The sequence below is a fragment of the Callithrix jacchus genome, chromosome 13, assembly GCF_049354715.1.
Source record: "Callithrix jacchus isolate 240 chromosome 13, calJac240_pri, whole genome shotgun sequence".
NCBI classification, from domain to species: domain Eukaryota; kingdom Metazoa; phylum Chordata; class Mammalia; order Primates; family Cebidae; genus Callithrix; species Callithrix jacchus.
Window position 1 is genome coordinate 19,211,982 of NC_133514.1, and position 23,405 is coordinate 19,235,386.

At 44.6% G+C, this 23,405-nt stretch overlaps 1 protein-coding gene across 7 annotated transcripts in view; it reads right to left on the reverse strand.

Annotated features, from left to right (window-relative positions):
* Positions 1-5,707, reverse strand: part of PIWIL2 (piwi like RNA-mediated gene silencing 2) — a 79,388-nt gene extending 73,681 nt beyond the window's left edge. For 3 of the 7 annotated variants that reach the window (XM_078347293.1, XM_035270048.3, XM_035270043.3), the window contains exons 1-3: positions 5,625-5,707; positions 1,606-1,851; positions 96-183 (exon numbers count right to left, since the gene is read on the reverse strand). In XM_078347293.1, coding sequence (XP_078203419.1) covers positions 96-183; positions 1,606-1,803 — 286 coding nt within the window. In that variant the 5' untranslated portion in view covers positions 1,804-1,851; positions 5,625-5,707. Of the gene's footprint in view, positions 1-95; positions 184-1,605; positions 1,852-2,204; positions 3,898-5,624 lie in introns of those variants that run through there. The other 4 variants (XM_078347292.1, XM_054243757.2, XM_078347291.1 and 1 more) reach the window with 2 other exon arrangements.
* Positions 5,708-23,405: the final 17,698 nt, after the last annotated feature.

Below are 23,405 nucleotides of genomic sequence, written 5' to 3' on the forward strand. Positions count from 1 at the left end.
AAAGCACAGTTATGTTTCTGAAGATAAACAACTTGGATTTAAGAAGGAAGCAATCATACATACGACTGAATTTCTCAAGTTAGTTTTCCACATACCTGTTGGAGGCATTTCCCATTTCTGAGGGGTTTTGGAAACTGTTTCAATGCCCAGGCCTCGGAACATGGAGACCAAACCCACAGACTCCTGTGGAAAGTCAAAGAATAAAGTTCTAAGAGGTAGTTTAAAACCCCAGAAACAAGGGCTTTCTTAGTCTTGGTACATAATAAAAACCACCTTCAAATGCTATAAATGTTGTAAGAATAAAGGGAATAATATTAACTTTAAAAAAGACTTGTAACCATGTCATATTAGGTCTTTAAGCACAAAGGGTTACCATTAAAACCCATGATTTGATGTACAGTATAACAAAATATAGCAGAGCAGAATTAACTTTTACATTTTTATATTTCCTGTATATTCAAGGCAAGAGAGAACAAGTGTACAGGTTAATGAATTTTCAAAAAAGCTGGATCATTTATGATCTCGAGGTTTGGGTAACCCGCTACCATTTTCCTGTGGCAGTCTTCCACCTGCACTATTGTCACACCAGTTGGATCTGACATGGATAAAAGCTACCTACAGACTCAAGCAATTTATTTGAGTCAACATGTAAGATTACTGTCATAAACTTTTTTCCTTACAAAAATAATACATTTGACAATGTCAACTCTACTTAAAATAATAACTTCATTATTAGATTCTTCCTATATTTGCTAACTCTCTTTGACATATTAATTATAGACAAATATTCTTAAATTTACTTGATAAGAGATTAAGAATGCACACATGTAAGTATTCACACAGCAGCAATAACTGAAGATCCTTTTTCTTTAACATATGGGCAATGAGCCTTTCAAAGTGAGCAAATATTAAGTATTATGACCTCAGAGGCAAGAATTGCTGCTAATATAGAGCCAAAACCAGGGTGAAAATCTACATACTCAGAAAAGAACAAGAGATTATACCTTTAACCCTAACAATTACAGACAGAGGGATGGAGGGATGATTGAAAGCTAGAGAACCTATGGTACTTACCAAGTCCATCTAGTATTCATTATGAGGTACTTTTTCATACCTCTAGAAACTCTAGATTTGAAATGTATGTCCAGATGTATCTACTTGTTAAAGAAAAAAAAAGGACAAACTTGTTTCTGTTAAGGGCTTCCCAGTTTTGCAAGCACTTTGTTGTTGTTTTGAGATGGAGCCTTGCTCTGTCACCCAGGCTGGAGTGCAGTGGTGAGATCTCAGCTCACTGTAACCTCCACCTCCAAGGTTCAAGCAATTCTCCTGCTTCAGCTTCCTGAGTAGCTGGTATTATACAGATGCACACCACCACACCCGGCTAATATTTGTATTTTTAGTAGAGATGGAGTTTCACCATGTTAGCCAGGCTGGTCTCAAATTCCTGACCTCAGATGCTCCACCCACCTCAGCCTCCCAAAGTGCTGGTATCACAGGCGTGAGCCACCGTGCCTAGCCCTGCAAGCACTTTGAAATCCATTACCCACCTCTGACAGCACACAGATAAGCTGTATGCTGCTCCTATGCATCCAAACGTGGTCTTACCCTCTGTGCTGGCCCCCTCTGTGTGCTTGGTTCCTCTGGCTTTCCAAACACATGGCCTCTGCCTGCAGGTGCTCCTCTGCCCAGAGCTGGGTCCAAAGGTTTAGAAGCTTGTGGCCAACAGCCTGGCATCCGTACAGCCTGGCACTGGGATGGGTGGACAGGAGGCTGGCCCCTGAACGATGGTCGGAAAGGATCCATTCAAAGGCTGGAGAGGACACGTGTGTCGATCCTGTTTTGGTTAGTTACCTGCCAGCATTTTCAAAAGATTAAGGTTCCCAACTGTTTTCCTTTTCCTTTAAGACAGATTCACAAGCATTAAAAAAATATATAGAGTCAGTCCAGTAACACACCCAGCCTTCTACAACATATTCACTTCAAAGGCTTCTATTTGATCTGTAATATTCGAAACATCCTCCATTAACAATCCCTTAGAGCAGCGGTCCCCAACCCTTTTGGCACCAGAGACTGGTTTCCTGGAAGACAATTTTTCCAGGGGTGAGGGGATGGTTTCTGAGAGACTCAAACACACTACATTTATTGTGCACTTTATTTCTATTACATTGTAATAGATAATGAAATATAATAATTATACAACTCACCATAATGCAGAATCAGTGGGAGCCCTGATCTTGTTTTTCTGCAACTACATGGTCCCATCTGTGGGTGATGGGAGACAGTGACAGATCATCAGGCATTAGATTCTCATAAGGAGCATGCAACCTAGATCCCTTGTACGCAAAGTTCACAAGAGGGTTTGCGCTATGGGAATCTAATGCCACCAGTGATCGGACAGGAGGCGGAGCTCAGGTGATACTATGAGCCACAGGGAGCAACTGTCAATACAGATGAAGCTTTGCTCATTCGCCCACCACTCACCTCCTGCTGTGCAGCCCAATTCCTAACAGGTCCCCAACCAGTCTGTGGCCTGGGGGTTGGGAACCCCTGCCTTAGAGGCCCATGTCCTCCTTGAACTTACATTTTCTACCCAAATGGCCTCTCACAAAACTCAGTCCTGTAAGTTAACTACATGTTATAAAAGAAAGCAATTTTTTGTTTTTGTTTTGTTTTTGAGACGGAGTTTCACTCTAGTTGCCCAGGCTGGAGTACAGTGGTGCAATCTCGGCTCACAGCAACCTCCCCCTCCTGGGTTCAAGCGATTCTCCTGCCTCAGCCTCTCGAGTAGCTGGGATTACAGGCATGTGCCACCACGCCCAGCAAATTTTTTGTGTTTTTAATAGTTTTTCCATGTTGGTCAGGCTGGTCTCAAACTCCCAACCTCAGGTGATCCGCTCACCTCGGCCTCCCAAAGTGCTGGGATTACAGGCGTGAGCCACCGTGCCCAACCGAGGAAGCAGTTTTTTGGGAGGGTCTTGCACTGTTGCCCAGGCTGGAGTGAAGTGGCATGATCATAGCTCACTGCACCCTCAACCTCCTGTGCTCAAGTGACCCTCACATCTCAGCCTCCTGAATAGCTGGGATAACAGGCATGTACCACAACACCCCACTAATTTTTACAATTTCTGTAGAGATGGGGTCTTGCCATGTAGCTCAGGCTGGTCTCAAACACCTGGGCTCAAGTGATCTGCTGCTTCAGCCTTCCAAAGTGCTGGGATGACAGGCATGAGCCACTGTACCTGGCTATAGCAGTTTTTATGTACGAGGATGACTTTGATTTATAAAAAAATTTCTTTTCTTTTGAGACGGAGTTTCGCTCTTGTTGCCCAGGCTGGAGTGCAATGGCGCAATCTTGGCTCACTGCAACCTCTACCTTCCAGGTTCAAGCGATTTTCCTGCCTCAGCCTAGGGAAGTAGCTGGGATTACAGACGTGTGCCACCATCCCTGGCTAATTTTGTATTTTTAGTAGAGTCAGGGTTTCTCCATGTTGGGCAGGCTGGTCTCGAACTCCCAACATCAAGTGATGCACCCGTCTTGGCCTCTGAAAGTGCCGGGATCACAGGTGTGAGGCACTGCGCCCGGCCTATAAACAATTTCACAGTTAACACAGTTGTATCATAAAATTATGGTCAATAAATATTTATGGGTTTTTGCTTTGTTTTTAGCCTCCCTTTCCCTTGATCTGTTTAGTTGTTTCTCCAAATCTCTATGCAATTCTTTTAAAAAAAATTCTTCTTTCAGGCTGAGCACAGTGGCTCATGCCTGCAATTCCAGCATTCTGGTAGGCCTACGTGGGAGGACCACTTGAGACCAGGAGTTTAAGGCCAGCCTTAGGAACACAGTAACAGACCCTGTGTCTACAAAAAGTTAACAAATAGAACAAAAAAATTTTAAAACCCTTTTCTTTTAAACTTTATCAGAAGTCTCCAGAGTACAGAACCTTTCTGGTAGGTTGCATTTAACACCCTTCTCTCTCCCAGGTTACCAGGGTGAGGCTCCCACCAAATCTAAAGCCCATCAGGTCTCTTCAAAATCACTTTATAACCTGTAGGTCAGGCATGGTGGCCCAGGACTTTGAGAAGCCAAGGTGGGTGGATCACTTGAGGTCAGGAGTTCAAGACCAGCTGGGCCTAAATAGTGAAACCCTGTCTTTACTAAAAACACAAAAATTAGTTGGGCATGGTGGTGCACACCTGTAATCCCCCCTACTCAGGAGGCTGAGGCACAAGAATCGCTTGAACCTGGGAGGCGGATACTGCAGTGACCCAAGATTGCACTCAAGACCCAAGATTGGCACTCTAGCCTGAATGACAGAGAGACTGTCTTTAAAAAAAAAAAAAAATCACTGTGTAGCCTACAGATTTCAGGACTCCCTCTTTAGGGAGCTCCTCTCATGGTCCTGACTTGCCCCTGATTTCTGAAAAATATTTCTTAACGGGAAATAATTTTTTTTTTTTTTTAAAGACAGGGTCTTACTGACTCATCCTGGCTACAGCTAAGTGGTGGGATCTTAGCTCACTGCAGTCTCAGCCTCTTGTGCTCAAGCGGTCCTCTTGTCTCAGCCTCCCAAGTAGCTAGGACTATAGGCACCTGCCACCATGCCCAGCTAATTAAAAAAAATTTTTGTAGAGACGGGATCTTGCCATGTTGCCCAGGCTGGTCTCAAACTGCTGACCTCAAGTGATCCTCCCACTTCAGCCTCCCCAAGTGCTGTGATTACAGGTGGGAGGAGACTCCTTCTAACTTTCAAAAAGCTGTCTTAAGTATTAGCTAAAGAGAAATCTTACATTTAAAGAAAATATTAACACACAATTTGTAAGCACACAGCGTAAGTGCAGACAGTTCAAGAACTTGTGAAATGTCTTGAACTAAACTACCTTCTTTCACACTCCAAATGCACGATATGGTTACCTTTCTCGAAGGCTACATCAGCTCTCCCCTTTAATTGCTAATGCCCCTTTTCGGTGAACCAGAACTCCGTTCACAAGTCCCCAAGCAATCAGTATATTAATCACTACATACTCAGAAGTGCTGGACGGCATCCCTTATGAGACTTCCGGAATCTTCGTCACTGTCCACCCTTCCCTCAACCCCAGCATCACTTCTATAGATTCAGGCAGCTCCCCTACGAGGCCCTCTCCCAATGTGGATTTCCTCCTGGGATCAGGTAGCAAATACTTGGCTGACCGAAAGGTTCCACGGGCTGGGAACCCAGGACGTGCTGGGCCTGCCTCCCCTGAATCCCTGAGTGTGTGCTTGCTTGGCGCTGGGGCCTCCCGACCAGGGCCTAACCAGAGGCCCCTGAAGGCGAGTCCCACCCGCTTTCCACCCTGACAAAAGCACCCTTCCCCAAAGCCATAGCCCTGCAGGGGACTCTACCTCCCATTTCAGGCCAAACAAGAGGCCCACTCAGACATCCAGCTGGCCTCCCCTGCCGCCCCCGCCTGCGCACCTTCTCCAGCACCGTGCCTCGAATAACGACTTCCCGCCCCCGCCCGGCCTCCCTCCGAAGGCCCCAGCGCCACCGGGAAGCGAGAGGGAGACGCCTGGGAGGGCGGCTCACACCACGTGCTTGAGCAAAAGCCCACCCAGGCAGCCGCTGCACCTGGACCCGTCCTCTCACCTGGGCATTAGACCTCGCCACACTCGGCTGGCTCCGCGCGGCCTCAGGAGAAGACAGCACTCAACCCACGCCCCAGGGGCCACATGCTCCAGGGCCAATTTCCGGTCTTCGAGGCCTCAGGGGCTGAGCCCATTGGCCACAAGACCTGTCGCTCACAAGAGCCAGCTATATCATTGGCCTGTCTGAAAGAGAGGCTCGTCCTTTGCAGCAGATTCACTGAGCAGGGCAAGTTCATGTGGAAGGTGCGCTGGAAGTTAGGTGAGCCTAAGCGTTAAAATGTGTTAAGAGTTTGGTAATCCTGACTCCCTTTCTGGGGTCTACTCCTGTAAACAGATTTAGTTTAACACTCGAGTGCTGAAATTGACTTGCCCCATTCCTGCCACTTAGGGGATTAGCAATACAGGTGGTGAGGAAGAAAGGTAAACTAGAGTGTGCATTGAAACACCTAATCCATATGATTTCTGCACATCACTTTCCTTTATTTTTTTTTTCCCTTTGGCAGGTGAGCTGTTGCACACTCCTTAGCAGATTCCGACTTACATGGCCACTGTCCTGCTGCACTTTCCTTATACATAAAACAGATAAAAACTAAAATCATCCATTCATAAGGTTGAATGGAAATGTACACACATAATGACATAAGTATCTAAAATACTCAGCACAAGGAGAAGACGACCTTGATAAATGTTGTCTATTATTATTCATTGATGCTTAAGTCTGTGAGCCAAGAAGAGCTTTCTTGAAACCAGATTAAATTATTAGTGGTTACTTCAGCAGCAACTCCAGAATGATTTTTTTTTTTTTTTTTTTTTTGAGACGGAGTTTCGCTCGTTACCCAGGCTGGAGTGCAATGGCGCGATCTCGGCTCACCGCAACCTCCGCCTCCTGGGCTCAGGCAATTCTCCTGCCTCAGCCCCCTGAGTAGCTGGGATTTTACAGGCACGCGCCACCATGCCCAGCTAATTTTTTGTATTTTTAATAGAGACGGGGTTTCACCATGTTGACCTGGATGGTCTCAATCTCTTGAGCTTGTGATCTACCAGCCTCGGCCTCCCAAAGTGCTGGGATTACAGGCGTGAGCCACCGCGCCCGGCCCAACTCCAGAATGATTTTACCCGAAGAAAGATTTCTGCCCCTCTCCCAACCATTCTGGCAAATAACTGCATCCCTCTCCCAAGCCCAGGTTTTACAGGGTGGTTGAGGTCAAGCTTCTGAAGTTGGCCATTGCTGCAGAGACATCCAAAGGCTCTGCAAGGAACAGGACTAGAGAAGGCTTAACCTTATCTTTTCCAGGCCTCAGGTATCCCATGCCTTGTTTTAGTCCACACATATAAGGGCCCTCCTCTCCTTCCCAAATGAGGATAGTCTGAAAATTATTGGAGCAGGATGATTTTCAACTCAGGAATCCAGTTGGTATGATGCCTCTTCACTGTTTGTAGATAGTATTTGTTTACCATGATCTAACCTTTTCACTTCCTTTACCACACAACCTTCTTAACTTGCAACTGTTAGAATATTATGTTGTAAACAATTCCCCTGCCTGTGCAAATACTTAATGGTAGCAAGTGCAGTCAAAAACGGTTATACAAAGTGCTTTGTAACCATCATGAAGATCCAACTCCCTGTTCTTTAGGGAACTCCAATCAAATTTTGCATGACACACTTATTCTATACACATGAAACAATGGTTTAGGTGCAGGATTCAGCAAATCTTCTAGTTGAAGTAAGGCAATAATAAACCTCAGATAATTTCCTGAACATGTCTGTCTGGGAATCTAAACCAAGAGAACCATTACAAAGGGTGTGCACACTGGGTTTCCTGGATTTCTATATCCTGTTCATGCAAGCGTAAGTGGCCTTTGTAGGGTATTTCTAGCCAATCCAGACATTAGGAACACTACTTATTTAACAAAAGGAAAATCCATATAGTCTTGCTGTTGACTGGACATAAAAATGGTTGAAGCTTTCTGAAACGTGGACATCTGTTTAGAATCTTTCAAAAGCTAATCAACCTCTCTTGGAGATTATATTCCCTAACAGAGTACGTTATTGTTAATTAGCCATCATTAGGTATTGATTAAAAAGGACACACAGAATCTCATCACAAAAAGATGAGTATGTGAGGTGCTGGATATGTTAACTTGATTTACTCATTCCACAATGTAAACAAATATCAGAAAATCACATTGTACCCTGTAACCATATGTAATTATTGTTAATATTTTTTTTTAAAAGGGGAAAAAAGAGCACATATGTCACACTAAGAGATAGTATTTTCAGATAAATTACAGATTTTTTGTTTTACTCAAAAAAGTCATAACATTAAATTCTGTCCACCTGGCCCTGCTAGTCTCTAAAATTCAGAGTGAAAACGTCCCCATAACTACATGTAATCTGAATTTTCCTAGGCAGTCTTCACTCCAAATACCCTGGGCACTTGGTCCCCATAAGTATTTCTATTCCAACCATGTATTCTGGTTTGTTGTTGTTGCTGTTCAGCAGACTGCCAGAGCCACAGCAAGATTAAGGGCATAAAATTACCTTACTGGTGGAGCCTAATACCTATAGGTAGGATTTCCTTTAAAGTGGACCTATGTAGTATGCCTGGGTTCCTGGGAGAGATAAATAGGAATCCTTCCAGGAGAAGTACACCAGGACCCCAAAACTCCCTGTGTAAAAAGTATTAATAAATATGAGCTCACAGAACACATCAGGCTGAATAACAGGAAGACAAACAATCCAATTAAAAAAAAAAATGGGCAAAAGTCATGGTGGCTCACACCTGTAATCCCAGCACTTCAGGAGGCTAAGGCAGGTGGATAAAGTGAGGTCAGGAGTTCAAGACCAGCCTGTCAACCTGGTGAAACCCTGTCTCTACTAAAAATACAAAAATTAGCTGGGCGTGGTGGTGGGTGCCTATAACCCCAACTACTCAGGAGGCTGAGGCAGGAAAATCACCCGAACCTGGGAGGCAGAGGTTGCAGTGAGCCAAGATCATGCCATTGTACTCCAGCCTGCGCAACAAGTACAAAATTCAGTCTCAAAAAAAAAAAAAAAAACGGGCAAAAGATGTGAGCCGACCTGTCTCAGTCCATCAGTCCCTTTAGTGTTATTATAAAGGAATACCTGAGGCTGGGTAATTTATAAAGAAAAAAGATTTACTGAGCTCAGGGTTCTGCTGGCTGGAGGGTTCAAGACTGGACATCTAGGCCGGGCGTGGTGGCTCACATCTGTAATCCCAGCACTTCGGGAGGACGAAGTGGGTGGATCATGAGGTCAAGAGATGGAGACCATGCTGGCCAACATTATGAAACCTGTCTCTACTAAAAATACAAAAATTAGCTGGGTGTGGTGGCATGCACCTGTAGTCCCAGCTACTCGGGAGGCTGAGGCAGCAGACTCGCTTGAACCTGGGAAGCAGAGGTTGCAGTGTGCTGAGATCACGCTACTGCACTCCAGCCTGGGCAAGAGTGAGACTCCATCTCAAAAAAAAAGACTGAACATCTGTGCTCAGGCTGCTTCCACACATGGCAGAAGGCAAAGAGACCTGGCCTGTGCAGAGATCACATGGAGAGAGAAGAAGCAAGAAAGAGAGGGGAGGGAGGTGCCAGGTTCTTTTTAACTACCAGTCCTTGTTGGAACTACTAAGCTTTTTAGTAGAGGCAGGGTTTGACCATGTTGCCAGCCTGGTCTTGAACTCAGTGGTTTTCGGGTGTGAGCCACCACCCCTGACTGGAGCTATAAAATTTCATGGAATTTGCCTTGCTCATTTTTGGACTGGCTTGAGACCCATTATCACTTTCTACTTTCTGATCTCTCCCTTTTGAATGGGAATTATACTATGTTGTCCGACTGCTGTAATTTGGAAGTACATAACTTGTCCAGTCGGGTTACAACTGAAGAGAAACTGTGACTCAGTCCCGCTCATAACTGATTTAGATAATACAGTTGTCCTTCAGTATCTGTGGAGTATTGACTTTTAGGACCTCACTCCATGGATACCAAGATTCACAGATGCTCAAGTTCCATATATAAAATGGTGTATTTTATATTTGCTTATAACCTATGCACACCTTCCTGTATACTTTAAATCCTCTCTAGATAACTTATAATACCAAATACAGTGTAAATGCTACATAAATAGTTGTTACACTGTATTGTTTAGGGAATAATTATAAGAAAAAAAGTCTGTATGTGCTCAATACTGATGCAAACATCCTTTTTATTTTTTTTGTTTGTTTGTTTTTGAGACAGAGTTTCGCTCTTGTTACCCAGGCTGGAGTGCAATGGCGCGATCTCGGCTCACCGCAACCTCCGCCTCCTGGGTTCAGGCAATTCTCCTGCCTCAGCCTCATGAGTAGCTGGGATTACAGGCACGCGCTACCATGCCCAGCTAATTTTTTTGTATTTTTAGTAGAGACGGGGTTTCACCATGTTGACCAGGATGGTCTCGATCTTTTGACTTTGCGATCCACCCGCCTCAGCCTCCCAAAGTGCTGGGATTACAGGCTTGAGCCACCGCGCCCGGCCCCCTTTTTGTTTTTTCAAAATATTTTTGATGTGTGGTTGGTTTAATCCATGGATGAGGAACCCATGGATAAGGAGGGCCTATTGTATTTAGATGAGACCTTAGACTTGCAAATAATAGTGAAATGGTATAAGACTTTGGGAGCTGTTAGGATGGGGCAAATGTGTTACATTTGAGAGATACATGAATTTGGGGGGGACAGAGGGAGAAATGTTATGGAGTGAATTGTGTTCCTCTCACAAAACCCTATGTTGAAACCCTAATCCCCTATTTTTGGAGATGGGAGTATGCAGGGAGATAATTAAGGTAAATGAGGTAAGGAGGAGGCCTGATCTAGTAAGATCTGTGTTCTTAGAGAAGAGGAAGAGACATGAGATCTCTATCTCTAACCCTCTCTCTTCATGGAAGCACAGACACAAGGCCATGTGCAAGATGGCGGCCATCTATAAGCTAGGAAGACAGCACTCATCAGAAATCAAATTTGCCAGCACCTTGATCATGGAATTGTAGCCTCCAGAACTGTGAGAAAACAAATGTATGTTGCAGAGGCCACCCAGTCAGTGGTAATTTGTTATGGCAGGCCTGGCTGACTAATAGAATAACAGATGTCAGCAAGGATGTGGTGGAACAGGAACCCTCACACATTGCCAGTGGGAACGTACAATGACGCAGCCTCTTTCGGAAACATTTGGCAGTTTCCCAAACGGTTAAACAAAAAATTACTGTAGGAACCAAAATTTCACTTCTTGGAAACTACCTAAGAAAAATGAAAACATGTCCATGCAAAACTTGCATGCAAATGTTCATGGGAGCATTATTGATAATTGCCAAAAACTTAACCTAAATATCCATCAACTGGTAAATGGATAGAAATTTGTGTGCTCAACAATAAGGATAAGTTTAAAAAAAAAAAAAAAAGGAGGCCTGGCACAGTGGCTCATGCCTGTAATCCCCACACTTTGGGAGTCCAAGGTGGGTGGCTCACCCAAGGTCAGGAGTTTGAAACCAGCCTGGCTAACATGATGAAACCCCATCTCTACTAAAAATACAAAAAAATTAGCTGGGCGTGGTGGTGGGCACCTGTAATCCTAGCTACTCGCAAGGCTGAGGCAGAAGAATCGCTTTAACCCAGGGTCAAAGGTTGTAGTGAGTCAAGATCACGCCACTGCACTCCAGCCTGGGCAACAAGAGCAAAACTCTGTCTCAAAAAAAATAAATAAATAAACAAGATGTGGTATATATTCACACAATGGATGGATTCATCAATAAAAAGGAACCAACTACTGCACTATGGCATGGATGAACCCCCAAAAATTTGTTAAGCCAGACGTATATAAAAGAAGCCAGACGTAAGAGACCACATATTGTGTGATTCTGTTTATGTGAAATGTCTAGAAAAGGTAGATCTATAGAGGCAGAATGTAAACTAATGGTTGCCTAGGGCTGGGAGTGGGAATTAGGATAAACTGTAAATGTGCATGACGGCTTTTATCAGGATGATGAACACGTTCAAAAACTGATTTATGGCGATGTTTGTACCACTCATTAAATTTACCAAAAATTATTGAATAGGATAAATTATATGATATGTAAAATATATCTTAATAGAGGCATTTTTTAGAAAATACACATTAAGAAACAAGCAGAGCACTCTGCAAGGCCGAGGTGGGCAGATCTCTTGAAGTCAGGAGTTCAAGACTAGCCTGGCCAACATGCATAGCAAAACCCATCTCTACTAAAAATACAAAAATTAGCCAGGCATGGTGGCACATGCCTGTAATCCCAGCTACTCATAAGATGAGGCAGGAGAATTGCTGGAACCTGGGAGGTACAGGTTCTTCTGAGCTGAGATTTTGCCACTGCACTCCAGCCTTAGCAACAGAGTAAGACTCTGTCTCAAAAACAAAAAACAAAAACACGGCAAAAGAACAGACAGAAACTGCAGTGAACAAAATGAAATTCAGAAATATTTCAAAAAATTTTATTACTGAACATGGAATATAAACATACTGTTTCAAGAAATAAAGGTGGCAATTGAAACAATGAGTGAAGAGCAGAGGCAGGCCAGGTGCAGTGGTTCATGCCTGTAATCCCAGCACTTTGGAAGGCTGAGGTGGAAAGACTACTTGAGTTCAGGAGTTTGAGGCCAGCCTGGGCAACATGGCAAAACCCTATCTCTACAAAAAATAATTTTTAAAAAATCGGCCAGGAATTGGGAGGATAAGGTAGGAGCATCACTTGAGGCTGGGAGGTCGAGGCTGCAGTGAGCTCTGACTCCACCACTGCACTCTAGCCTAGGCCATAGAATGAGACTCTGTCCCAAATAAAAAAATAATAATAAAGAGCAAAGGCAACCAAAATTGATGAGGCAAGTTTGGGAAAGAACCAAAATAGAACTTCTAAAAATGAATCATGTAATAGAAATTAAACACTCAAAGGAAAATTACACAAGAGAATAGATACAGTTAAAGGGGGACATCATGAGTTAGAAGATCAGCTGAAGGCCAGGTGCAGTGGCTCATACCTGTAATCCCACTACATTGGGAGGCTGAGGTAGGTAAATCACGAGGTCAGGCATTCGAGACCAGCCTGGCCAACATAGTGAAACTCCATCTCTACTAAAAATACAAAAAAATTTGCTGGGCATGCTGGCAGGCACCTTTAATCCCAGCTATTTGGGAGGCTGAGGCAGGAGAATTGCCAGGAGATAGAGGTTGCAGTGAGCTGAGATTGCGCCACTGCACTGCAGCCTGGACAACAGAGCGATTCCCATCTCAAAAAAAAAAAAAAAAAAAAAGATCAGTTCAAATATTTACCTAGAATGTAGCTCAGAGACAAAGAGAGGTGAAATATAGAGGCTGAGAGACACAGAGAACAGAGTTAAAATGCCCAATAAAGTTTGAGATGGAGTAATACAGAGTAGAGAGGAAAGGCAATATTCAAACATTTAATAGCTGAGAACATTTTAGATTTGATGAAAGATACAAATCTTTAGCTTCAAGAAGACCAATAACTCTGAAACAGAGAAGTAAAAAGAAATCTACACTCAGCACATCATTGTACTGCAGAATACCAAAGAAATGATTTTGAAAAGCAGTTATGAAGAAAAAAACACATTACCTATACATGAGTGAAAAGTGGACTCAGTAACAGTAATATTAATGGAAAAATCCAGGAAGAGAGTGGTATCATATATCCACAGTCCTGAGAGGTTAAGGGGAAAAAATCCTGTCAACCTAGAAATTGTATACCCAGTGAAATTTTCTTTCCGGACAAGGGTAAAACAAAGCATTTTCAGAGAAACACAAACTGACAGATTTACCTCCAACAAAGCCTCTCTGAAGAAATGGCTTTTTTTTTTAATGTATTTACTTTTTATTGAATTTGTTAATGTTACAGAGTTCTTGTACTGCCAAACCATGCCTGAGAATTCAAACAAATGGTACAATGCACAGCCTCATCCACCCATCATACAGTATATTAAAACCTGATTCATGTACATTTTGATATGTTCACAATCTTTTAAAAAGTTGTAACAAGAGTTGGAATTTAAACCCGCTGCAGGTCAGCAGATTTCGAGTACAGTATGCCTTTACATAACACCTCCACTTATTCATCTCTGTTCATTCCTCTCTGAAGAAATTTCTAAACACTAAGATAAAGAAAAAATGGGCCAGGTGACATGGCTCACCCTGTAATCCCAGTACTCTGGGAAGCCTAGGCAGATAGATCAGTTGATGCCAGGAGTTTGAGACCAGCCTGGGCAACATGGCAAAACCCTGTCTCTACTAAAAATACAAAAATTAGCTGGGCATGGTGGTGCAAGCTTTTAATCCCAGCTACTTGGGATGCTGAGGCATGAGAATTGCTTCAACTCAGGAGGTGGAGTTTACAGTGAGCCAAGATCATGCCTTTGTGCTCCAGTCTGGGCAATAAAACAAGACTGTGTCTCAAAAAAAGAAAAGAAGAAGAGGAGAGGGAGGGGGAGGGGCCCCCAGAAGGAAAGACTGGGAGAAAAAAAGCAATCATGAGTGTAGGAAGTGACTGAATAAAGGGATAACAAGTGTCTAATAGATGAATGACTTAGCCTAGATCCTCAGAAGGTAGGACCTGAGACAAAGATTTACTGCAAGTATTTTACTGGAGAGTGTGATCTGAGGGACAGGGGAATGATTCAGGCGGGGAGGGAGAGCTAATTCAAAGATACATTAGGAAGTTGGCCACTGCTACAATGATCTGGTTGCTCTATCCATCAGGCCCATTTGAGAAGACATATTAAGTCCATGTCAAGGCCACGTATCCTGTAGAAGCAAGGAGGATGCTTGTACCATTGACTCCTTTCCTTTGGTCAAAGATGCATCTCAAGGAGGGTTAAACTCCAGTAGTTTGTAGTTGTACCATGGTGTCCCCATCCTGTTCCATACCTTGTCATCGATATGAAAGTCTCAGGGAAGAAGGCAGAAGATGCACAGAACAAGCCTGAGGTTAGGTTCTATCAGGGTGTATCTGTGTAGACCTGGTGGGTACCCACAGAGAACCGGTCAGTACAGGGCTGGCTAAATAAACAGACAGGTAAGACTGAGATGTGCAATGGGTAATAGAGATGTCCGATACAACAAAGTTTTTAAAAAGCCAAAAAAAAAAAAAAAAAAAAAGATAAAGCCAAGAAGAAAAATAAGGCCTGGGTGATAGAATGAGAGTCTGTCTCACAAAAATAACAATTTAAAGAAAATTTTTTTAAGTGTCAGGGATGGGAGTTTAGTTTACTAATTTATGTAAGATGGTCAGGAAAGTCGGAGAGACCTGAAGGAATGGGGGAAGCAAGACATGCAGCGATGTGGGGAAAGCAAGTGGTAGGCAGCATCCTCAGCTGAGAAAGAACTGGGGAGAGGCAAAGGAGGCTTGAGGACACAGGGAAAGGTGTTAGGCAGTACTCCCTGGGGAGTGGGACAGTCAACAGACAAGGAGAATGGTAGTTGTTTTTTTTTAAATAAATCTTTAAAGGTTCATAATTCCCCCATCCCTGCGAAGTAACAGAGGCATGCATCATGTCTCCTTTAGGCAAAGCTCCTGGGAGCTCCCTGTCTTAGTCCATCTAGGTGCTGTTATAAATACCACAGACTGGGTAATTTGTAAGTAGAAATGTACTTCTCCCAGTTCTGGAGGCTAGGAAGTCCACGATGAAGATGCCAGCAGATCCAGTGGCTGTTGAGGGTTCGCCCTCTCTGCTTCCAGCATGACACCTGGTTGCAGTGTCCTCACATGGTGGAAGGTGGAAAAGGGACAAACATTCCCACAAGCCCTTCTATGAGGGCAGTAATCCCATCCACGAGGTAGGAGCCCTCACAGTCTGATCACTTCCTAATGGCCCCACCTCTTAGTACTGTATTGCACTGGGGACTAAATTTCAACATGCATTCTGGAAGGTCACAACCATTCAAACCTCAGCACTGCCCCATAATGTTTATGATTACATACCATTGTCCAGAAAGTAATGAGAGTCACCCCTGCCCTCAAAAGACGCTGTGTAAAAGTTGTCTTCGTATTGAATGATATGTGCCCTCCTAAAAGCCAAGGTTCATTATCTGGAAGAAGGTAAGGGTGGATAGATATTCAACAACCAAGAGCCTCTATCACTTTTTTGTGACAGTCTTGCTGTTGCCCAGGCTAAAGGGCAGTGGAGTGATTTCGGCTTGCTGCACACTCCACCTCCCGGGTTCACATGATTCTCCTGTCTCAGTCTCCCGAGTTGCTGGGATTATAGGTGTGCGCCACCACACCTGGAATTTTTGCATTTTTACTAGAGAAAGGGTTTCACCATGTTGGCCAGTCTGGTCTCGAACTCCTGACCTCAAGTGATCTGCCTGCCTCAGCCTCCCAAAATGCTGAGATTACAGGCATGAAGCACCGTGCCCAGCCTCACCTTTAATCTTGTTGAAGCCTTGATCTTAGTTTCTGTAGAAATTAGAACTCTTTCTTCAGCATTCACGGTTTATATGTTTAATAAAAATTATGCATTTACCACATTTTCAACGGTAAAACTTTTAGCCCCCATATTTTATTGGTTTGTATAAAGTTTAAACTACAAAATTTTAAGTTAACTGCAGAAAAACACAACTAACTTTTGGAACACATGAGAACTGTGGGAGCTGTGTTTTCTAGCTCATTCAGCCCTTTAATGAAGAGAGGCACCATCCAGAGCGCCAGTTACAGGCCAGGTATCCTACTGAGCAGTGTATAACGTGTGTGTGTGTGTGTGTGTGTATTTTTTCTCCCCTTTTTTGAGACAGAGTCTCACTCTCACCCAGGCTGGAGTGTAATGGTGTGATCTCGGCTCATTGCAAACTCCACCTCCCGGGTTCAAGCAATTCTCATGCCTTAGTCACCTGAGTAGCTGGGATTACAGGTGCATGCTACCACGGGCCCAGCTAGTTTTTTATTTTTAGTAGAGATGGGGTTTCACCATGTTGGCTATGCTGGTCTCAAACTCCTGGCCTCAAGTGACTCCACCCACCTCAGTAGCCCAAAGTGTGAGATTATAGGCAGAAGCCACTGCGCCCAGCCTAACATTTGTATAGTTTTAAAATGGAACCTTAATTACACAGTTAACTTTACAAATGCACTGCTGATGCACGGGTGAATATATGCAAACATTCTGGAGGGGAAAATCTAACAAAAGCTTTAAAAAAATCTCATAGAATTGGACTTCGCAAACTCCTGGGCTCAACTGATCCTTGCACCTCAGCCTCCAGAGTAGCTGGCACTGTAGGCTCATACCACCATGCCCAGTTAATTTTTAAAAATTTTTTTTCTAAAGAGCAGGTCTTGCTTGGTTGCCCAGGCTGGTCAGGAAAACCATTTTAAATAGAGAATCCTCAGGAAATAATTGAGGATACTGGCAACAATTTAACAGGTTTCTCTTTTTTTTTGAGACAAGTTCTTACTGTCACCCAGGCTGGAGTGCAGTGGTGCAATCTCATCTCAGCTCACTGCAACCCTCCCGCTTCAGCCCCCCAGGTAGCTGGGAATACAGGCACAAGCCACCATACCTAGCTAATGTTTCTATTTTTTCCAGAGCCATGTTGCTCAGGCTGGTCTCAAACTCCTGAGCTCAAGTGATACACCAGCCTTGGCCTCCCAAAGTGCTGGAATCACAGGCTTGAGCCACCACCACGTGGGGCCACATCTTTTTTTTAAATGATGAAAAACTAGAAAAAACTAAATTTTAGTCCCAGAAATGGGAGATGACTTGGGTGATTTTTATAGTATGAAGATGGGTACCAACATAGCCATTAAAGTTGAGTTGTACAATGTAAGAGACGTTTCTACAAGAATTCTTGAGATCATCTTGCCCTGGAGAAAGGTCTGAGAGCCACACTGGATATGGCTCGTGTAGGTAGTGAGTGTGCTTTCGTTGGGGATACACTGTTTTGAGGGAATGAATTGGAGAGAACTGTTGGCAGGACGGCAGTCTCAGGAAGCCTCACTCAACTGTGAATCCTTATGCCAACTCTTGTGAATATGGCTGGGTGGCATCCCCACCCACTCTACTCCCTCACCACTTTCTAAGGTGGAACCTGAACTGCAGGGGCCAGAAAGCAAAACACCCTATTTCCCCTAAATCTCTTGTGTGCTAGCGTTCTGGGCATGCCTAAGGTCTTATGAGTTGAGAGTTGAAAGGTGGAGGTAAACTTGAGGCCATCCTCTTCACTTTGGCTGTTTTCCACTGCGAGAGCTATGGAGTGAGCCTGACTCTTCTCACAAATCTCACACTGACTCTATCAGTGGATCACGGTGGTGCTACACTTGAAATCAGTATCTAGAATCCAATTGCTTCCCAGCACCTCTGCTGTTAGCAGCCTGGCCAAGCCACTGCCAACCACTGCCCAGAGAGTCCATCAGGCCTGCTTCCCGCCTCACTTCCACACCACAGCCAACTCACTAGGTCACTTTAAAAAGTCAAGGTCCCTGTGGTAGCCTAAAAACCCTCCAGGACCAGGTACCACCTCTCTCTCCCTCAGCTTCAGCCAATCTCTGTCTCACTCTTTGCTGAGCCCAGAGTACTCTCCCTACTAGCTTCTGATACCGCTGGTTCACTTCCTCAAAGAATACCTTCTCAGGGAGGCCTACCCTACTTGCCACATCGTGCCTACCACCACCCAGAATCCTCCATTCCCTGCAAGTTTCCAAACTCTTGTCACCTTCTAACTTCGTTCCATATGCTTATCCCATCTCGTCCCTAGAGCGCAGGCTCACGCAGAATGCAGCCTTCTGTTTCTCCTGCAGCAGCGCCTAGCACATGGCAGGCACTTTCTTCAGTGTGCCAGTGTCCAGCTACAGCTGTGTGGTTCTCCAGAGGCAGCTGAGGCGGTGGGATTCCCTCAGCCCTGGCTGGCAGCTGTGGCAGTGTGTCGTGTTCTGGAACTCAGTCGAACTCCAGAGTCTCCACATTCCTGACTATGGCAGAGGGCGTAGTTCCCTCACCATCTGTTCTACGGGGTTTTGATTCCTGGATGCTCAACCTATGGCTCCCTCCTCCAGCCTTCCACGGAGTCTATAAACTTATCTTCCTGTATTAACTCTTTCTGCTTAGAATGCCTAGAATGGTTTCTACTTGTCCAGTGAACCCTGCAAAATACATAAGATACAGTGTGCAGGCCAGCAGTGATCAAGACTGCATTTTTCTTTTTCCTTCATGTGAGCTTTCTCAAGATATAAAGACTGCATTTTTTTTTCTGACTAGGTCTTAAATGTAGATGAACCAAATAACAAAGTCCAACTTCTGACTCCATTTTTGGGGAGACAGATCAGTGGTTACCCCAATGAAAGGGAACAGAAGAAATGCTTTAGAAAAGCTGAGGCAGAAGGTGGCCACGCAGAGGTGCTCCTAGAGGTGGCATCCTATCACCATCTCTGTTTTTTCAGATGACACCCCTAAGACCTGAGCCCCTTCTGGGCCCCATGCTTTACCTGTAGAACTTTGGTGGGGCCTTGTGCAGCCAAACCACAATCCAAGAGGAGGTGTTCATATCATCTGTTGCTAGCACAGCCATCTCCACAGGGGAAAAGCCCCAAACGTGGACGTATCCAACGCCAGCACTGGTTGGAGCACTGGATGAACAGTGTGGGTGCCGCCCTTTCACTGTGCACTGTCCTAAGAAGTCTCTTTTCCTTTGAAGAGCCTAGTGCTGAGTGCTCAATTCAATCAGACCACGCTGGGGGCGGTCCAAGGATTAAAAGATGCTATCTGGCCGAGTGCAGTAGTCACACCTATAATCCCAGCACTTTGGGAGGCTGAGGCAAGCAGATCACGAGGTCTGGAGTTCAAAAACAGCCTGGCCAACATGGTAAAACCCCAGCTCTACTAGAAATACAAAATTAGCCAGGTGGCAAGTGCCTGTAGGTCCCAGCTACCTGGGAGGCTGAGGCGGAAGAATTTCTTGAACCTGAGAGGCAGAGGTTGCAGTGAGCTGAGATCAGGCCACTGCACTCTAGCCTGGGTGACAGAGTGAGACTCCATCTAAAAAAAAAAAAAAAAAAAAGATGCTATCTTTTAATTCCTTCAGCTAATTCAGAAGTATGTGAAACACAAAATACTCATTAACATGGAAGAACTGCATATGACCAGATGTGGATATGTATTATTAATTTTTCAGAGCCAAGGTCTCACCATGTTGCCCAGGCTGGTATTGAACTCCTGGGCTCAAGTGATCCTCCCACCTCAGCCTCCCAAGTAGCTGGGACCAAATTGTATATGTTTTTGAGTGAGATAGAGTACATGATAAAACCACATATTTATTTTATTTTTATATATTTATTTTTTTGAGATGGAGTTTTGCTCTTGTTGCCCAAACTGGAGTGCAATGGCATGATCCTGGCTCGCTGCAACCTCCACTTCCTGGGTTCAAGTAATTCTCCTGCCTCGGCCTCCCAAGTAGCTGGGATTACAGGCATGTAACACCATGCCTGGCTAATTTTTTGTATTTTTAGTAGACATGGGGTTTCATCATGTTGGTCAAGCTGGTCTCAAACTCCTGACCTCAGGTGATCCACCCACGTCAGCCTCCCAAAGTGCTGGGATCATAGGTGTGAGTCATTGCATAATTTATATCACATAATTTAAACCACATAATTTATATCACTATAACATAAAAAATTTTGGAGACTGAAATAAGACATGAGGAGTCATAAAAAATAATGAAATCATGTCCTCTGCAGCAACATGGATGGAGCTTGAGATTATTATCCTAAGTGTACTTAGAAACAGAAAATCAAATTGCACATGTTCTCACTTATAAGTAGGAGCTAAATAATGGGTAAATATGGACATAAAGATGGAAATAACAAACCCTGGGCACTCCAAAATAGGGTGAGTGAGAGGGGGCCAACGGCTGAAAAGTTACCTTAGTACAATGTTCACTATTTGGGTGACGGGTACAACAGAAGCCCGACCCCCAGCAGTAATCAATATACACAAACATGCGCATGGGGCCGGGTGCGGTGGCTCACACCTGTAACCCCAGCACTTTGGGAGGCCGAGGTGGGTGGATCACTTGAGGTCAGGAGTTCAAGACCAGCCTGGCCAAACCGTGTCTCTATTAAAAACACAAAAATTAGCCAGGTGTGGAGGTGGGCACCTGCAATCCCAGCTATTTGGGGGCTGAGGTGGGAGGATCACTTGGACCTGGGAGGCAGAGGTTGCACTGAGACAAGATCCCACCACTGCACTCTAGATTGGGTGACAGAATGAGACTACATCTCAAAAAACAAAACAAAACAAAAAACAAACACGTATATGTACCTCCCGCTAAAATAAAATACACTGAAATGTTAAAATTGAATTCAGTTGAATAAAAGGTGACCGAACATTTTAAAAAGTTCTGCCTAGATGAATACTTTATGATTTGACATTGTAGTATTTTTTGAACATGGCAGCAGCTCCTATGAATGGTCTATCCAACTGCCACTCCAGCTTCTTCCCAGAAACAAAACCCAGCTCAAGGGTGACAGTGTGCTGCATGCCAGGGGATCCACTAGTCCACTCATCCCCCTTTGCCAGTGCCTGGTTCAAGAGTGGGCATGTGGCCCCACTCTATAGAGATGGGGGCGAGGCTGCTGGAGCTGCCGATGGTTCTTCCCGGAGAAGGGCAGAGCAGAATGAGAACGCGCCTCTGCCACTGTCCACTCTGGCTGTGCGCACCGTCATTTGGAGAATGATGCTTGGTGCAGGAGCAGCCACACTGCAACACTGAGGATGGCAGAGCGAACGGTTCCAAGGAAATCCCGATGACATTCTGGCTTCCACCAACTCTAGAACCATCTATTTACAGACTTCTTGCTACGTGAGATAAACATTCTCATTGCTTAAGCCACTGTCAGGCTAATTTTCTGTTACTCGTGCTGATCACATCCTGTTATAAGCAATTATCTGCCTGGCACCCAATACATGCCTCCTGTTCACTCTAATTTAAAAGCAACCCTATTAGAAGAAAGTCACTACTGTCTCATTCTTACATAAAATAAATAAAATCAAGCTTAAAGAGGGTAAGTGATTTTTTCCAACCCAAAGTTCACTGGTGGAGTTGGATTCAAACACAACCATGACTCGACAGCCCAGACTCTGCCACCTAATCATGTAGTTAGAAAACTACACAAGCCTATTGTCCCTTCTTTCTCTATTTAACAAAAAGTGTATGCACGGATGCAGTTAGCAGCAAATTTGCATCCACTTGCACTCATGTATGAATCCGGCTTTGGGCCTTTCTCCTCTGCCATTTGTACATATTCTTTGGTAGAAATGCATGCCTCGGAGTTCGACCAAGAAATCAGACTCTCCTCTCTTTGCCCAAATTTATTGATGAGACCTAATTTGTGCATAAGGGATCTAGAGATAGGCCGTGTGGACTTTGATGCAGACTCGTAAGTTTCAAGCCAAGACATCTGAACGGGCAAAATGAAGCCAAAAGCAGTGCATGTCTTCCTCAAACTTTCTTGGAAGAGTCAGAAAACTAAAGATTGAAAAATACCCAATATCTAACATTAAGCAATTGATTTCATCCAAAAAAAAGCAGAAGAGAGTATTTCTGAACCAAAGAAACAGAACGGAAAGAGAGGATGAGAATGGCGACTGGCTGGCAGTGCATCGGCTATTTAAAGGAAGGAAGGGCTGGAGCCCAGAGCTAATCAAAGGTTAGCTGACCAAAGAGGGCGTCCCAGCACATGTTTCGCAGGAACCCTTTCTGCTCCAGTCCTCTACAATGAGAAGAGCCCAGAACAGCACTATCCAATGGAGCCGAGATGAGCTTCAGCTCCAGAAAGGGCGGTATGGTCGGCCTCATAGCTGCTGGGCAGGCAGGTTGAGGGCTTTGTAGGCAAAGCCCAGCCTTGACAAATGAGTAACAGGCTTGAGGAGCTTTGAAAAGAAGGAAGGTGAGCCTGAAGGAAGATGTACCCAAAATCTAAGGGGCCACTAGAAATTGGGGATGGGGTGGGCAGGAAGCAGTTTTTCCTGAGCCCCTGTGGTTCATTCTGTCCCAGAGGCCACATGCCACGACGCCAGCAAAGGGAAGCTGTGCCATCAGTGTCTAACACACGCCACCGCATGAGGCCTTACTCTAACCTGCAAACGTCTCCCCAACTGTACGAGGGAAAACCCCAGCCCTACTGTCAAGACAGAGGACGAGAAGCTGTTCCTCCAGGGACAACACAGTAGATGACCAGGTAAAGGGAACAAGATCACAGTCCCAAAAAAGTAACACTGAGTAGATGGCTCTGGCAGTGCTAGGACAGGAGAGAGGGAGGCCTCTGATCCTGAAGTTTCTGAAGTGGGCATCATCAGCCAAGTGTCAAGGAGGCCACTGTTCAATACACCCCTAACTTCTCTTACCAAGGGTTTAGTTTTTTGTTAGCAATATTTGACTTCGGCTCATACATGAGTAATAACTGCAAAGATAGGAGTGTAAGAACATGTCCTTGGCACACCATGTCCCCCAAAGGTTTTTGCAGGGTGCTGGGAGGGGTCTCTGACCTCTTCCTATGACCCGCAGCTATTACAGCAACTCACGCGGGAAGCACCTGGCTAAGAGGACCCAGGAGAAGAAGGCATACAACAGCCCGATCCCATAAATTTAGGGCATCAGGCCCAGGGTGAGGGCGGGATATAAAGCAGGAAGGGGCCAGAGCAAGGACGGGAGCAGCTCTAGTCACTGCTTTTGAAACCTGGAATCTCTATTTTGTTTGAATACAGACTCAGG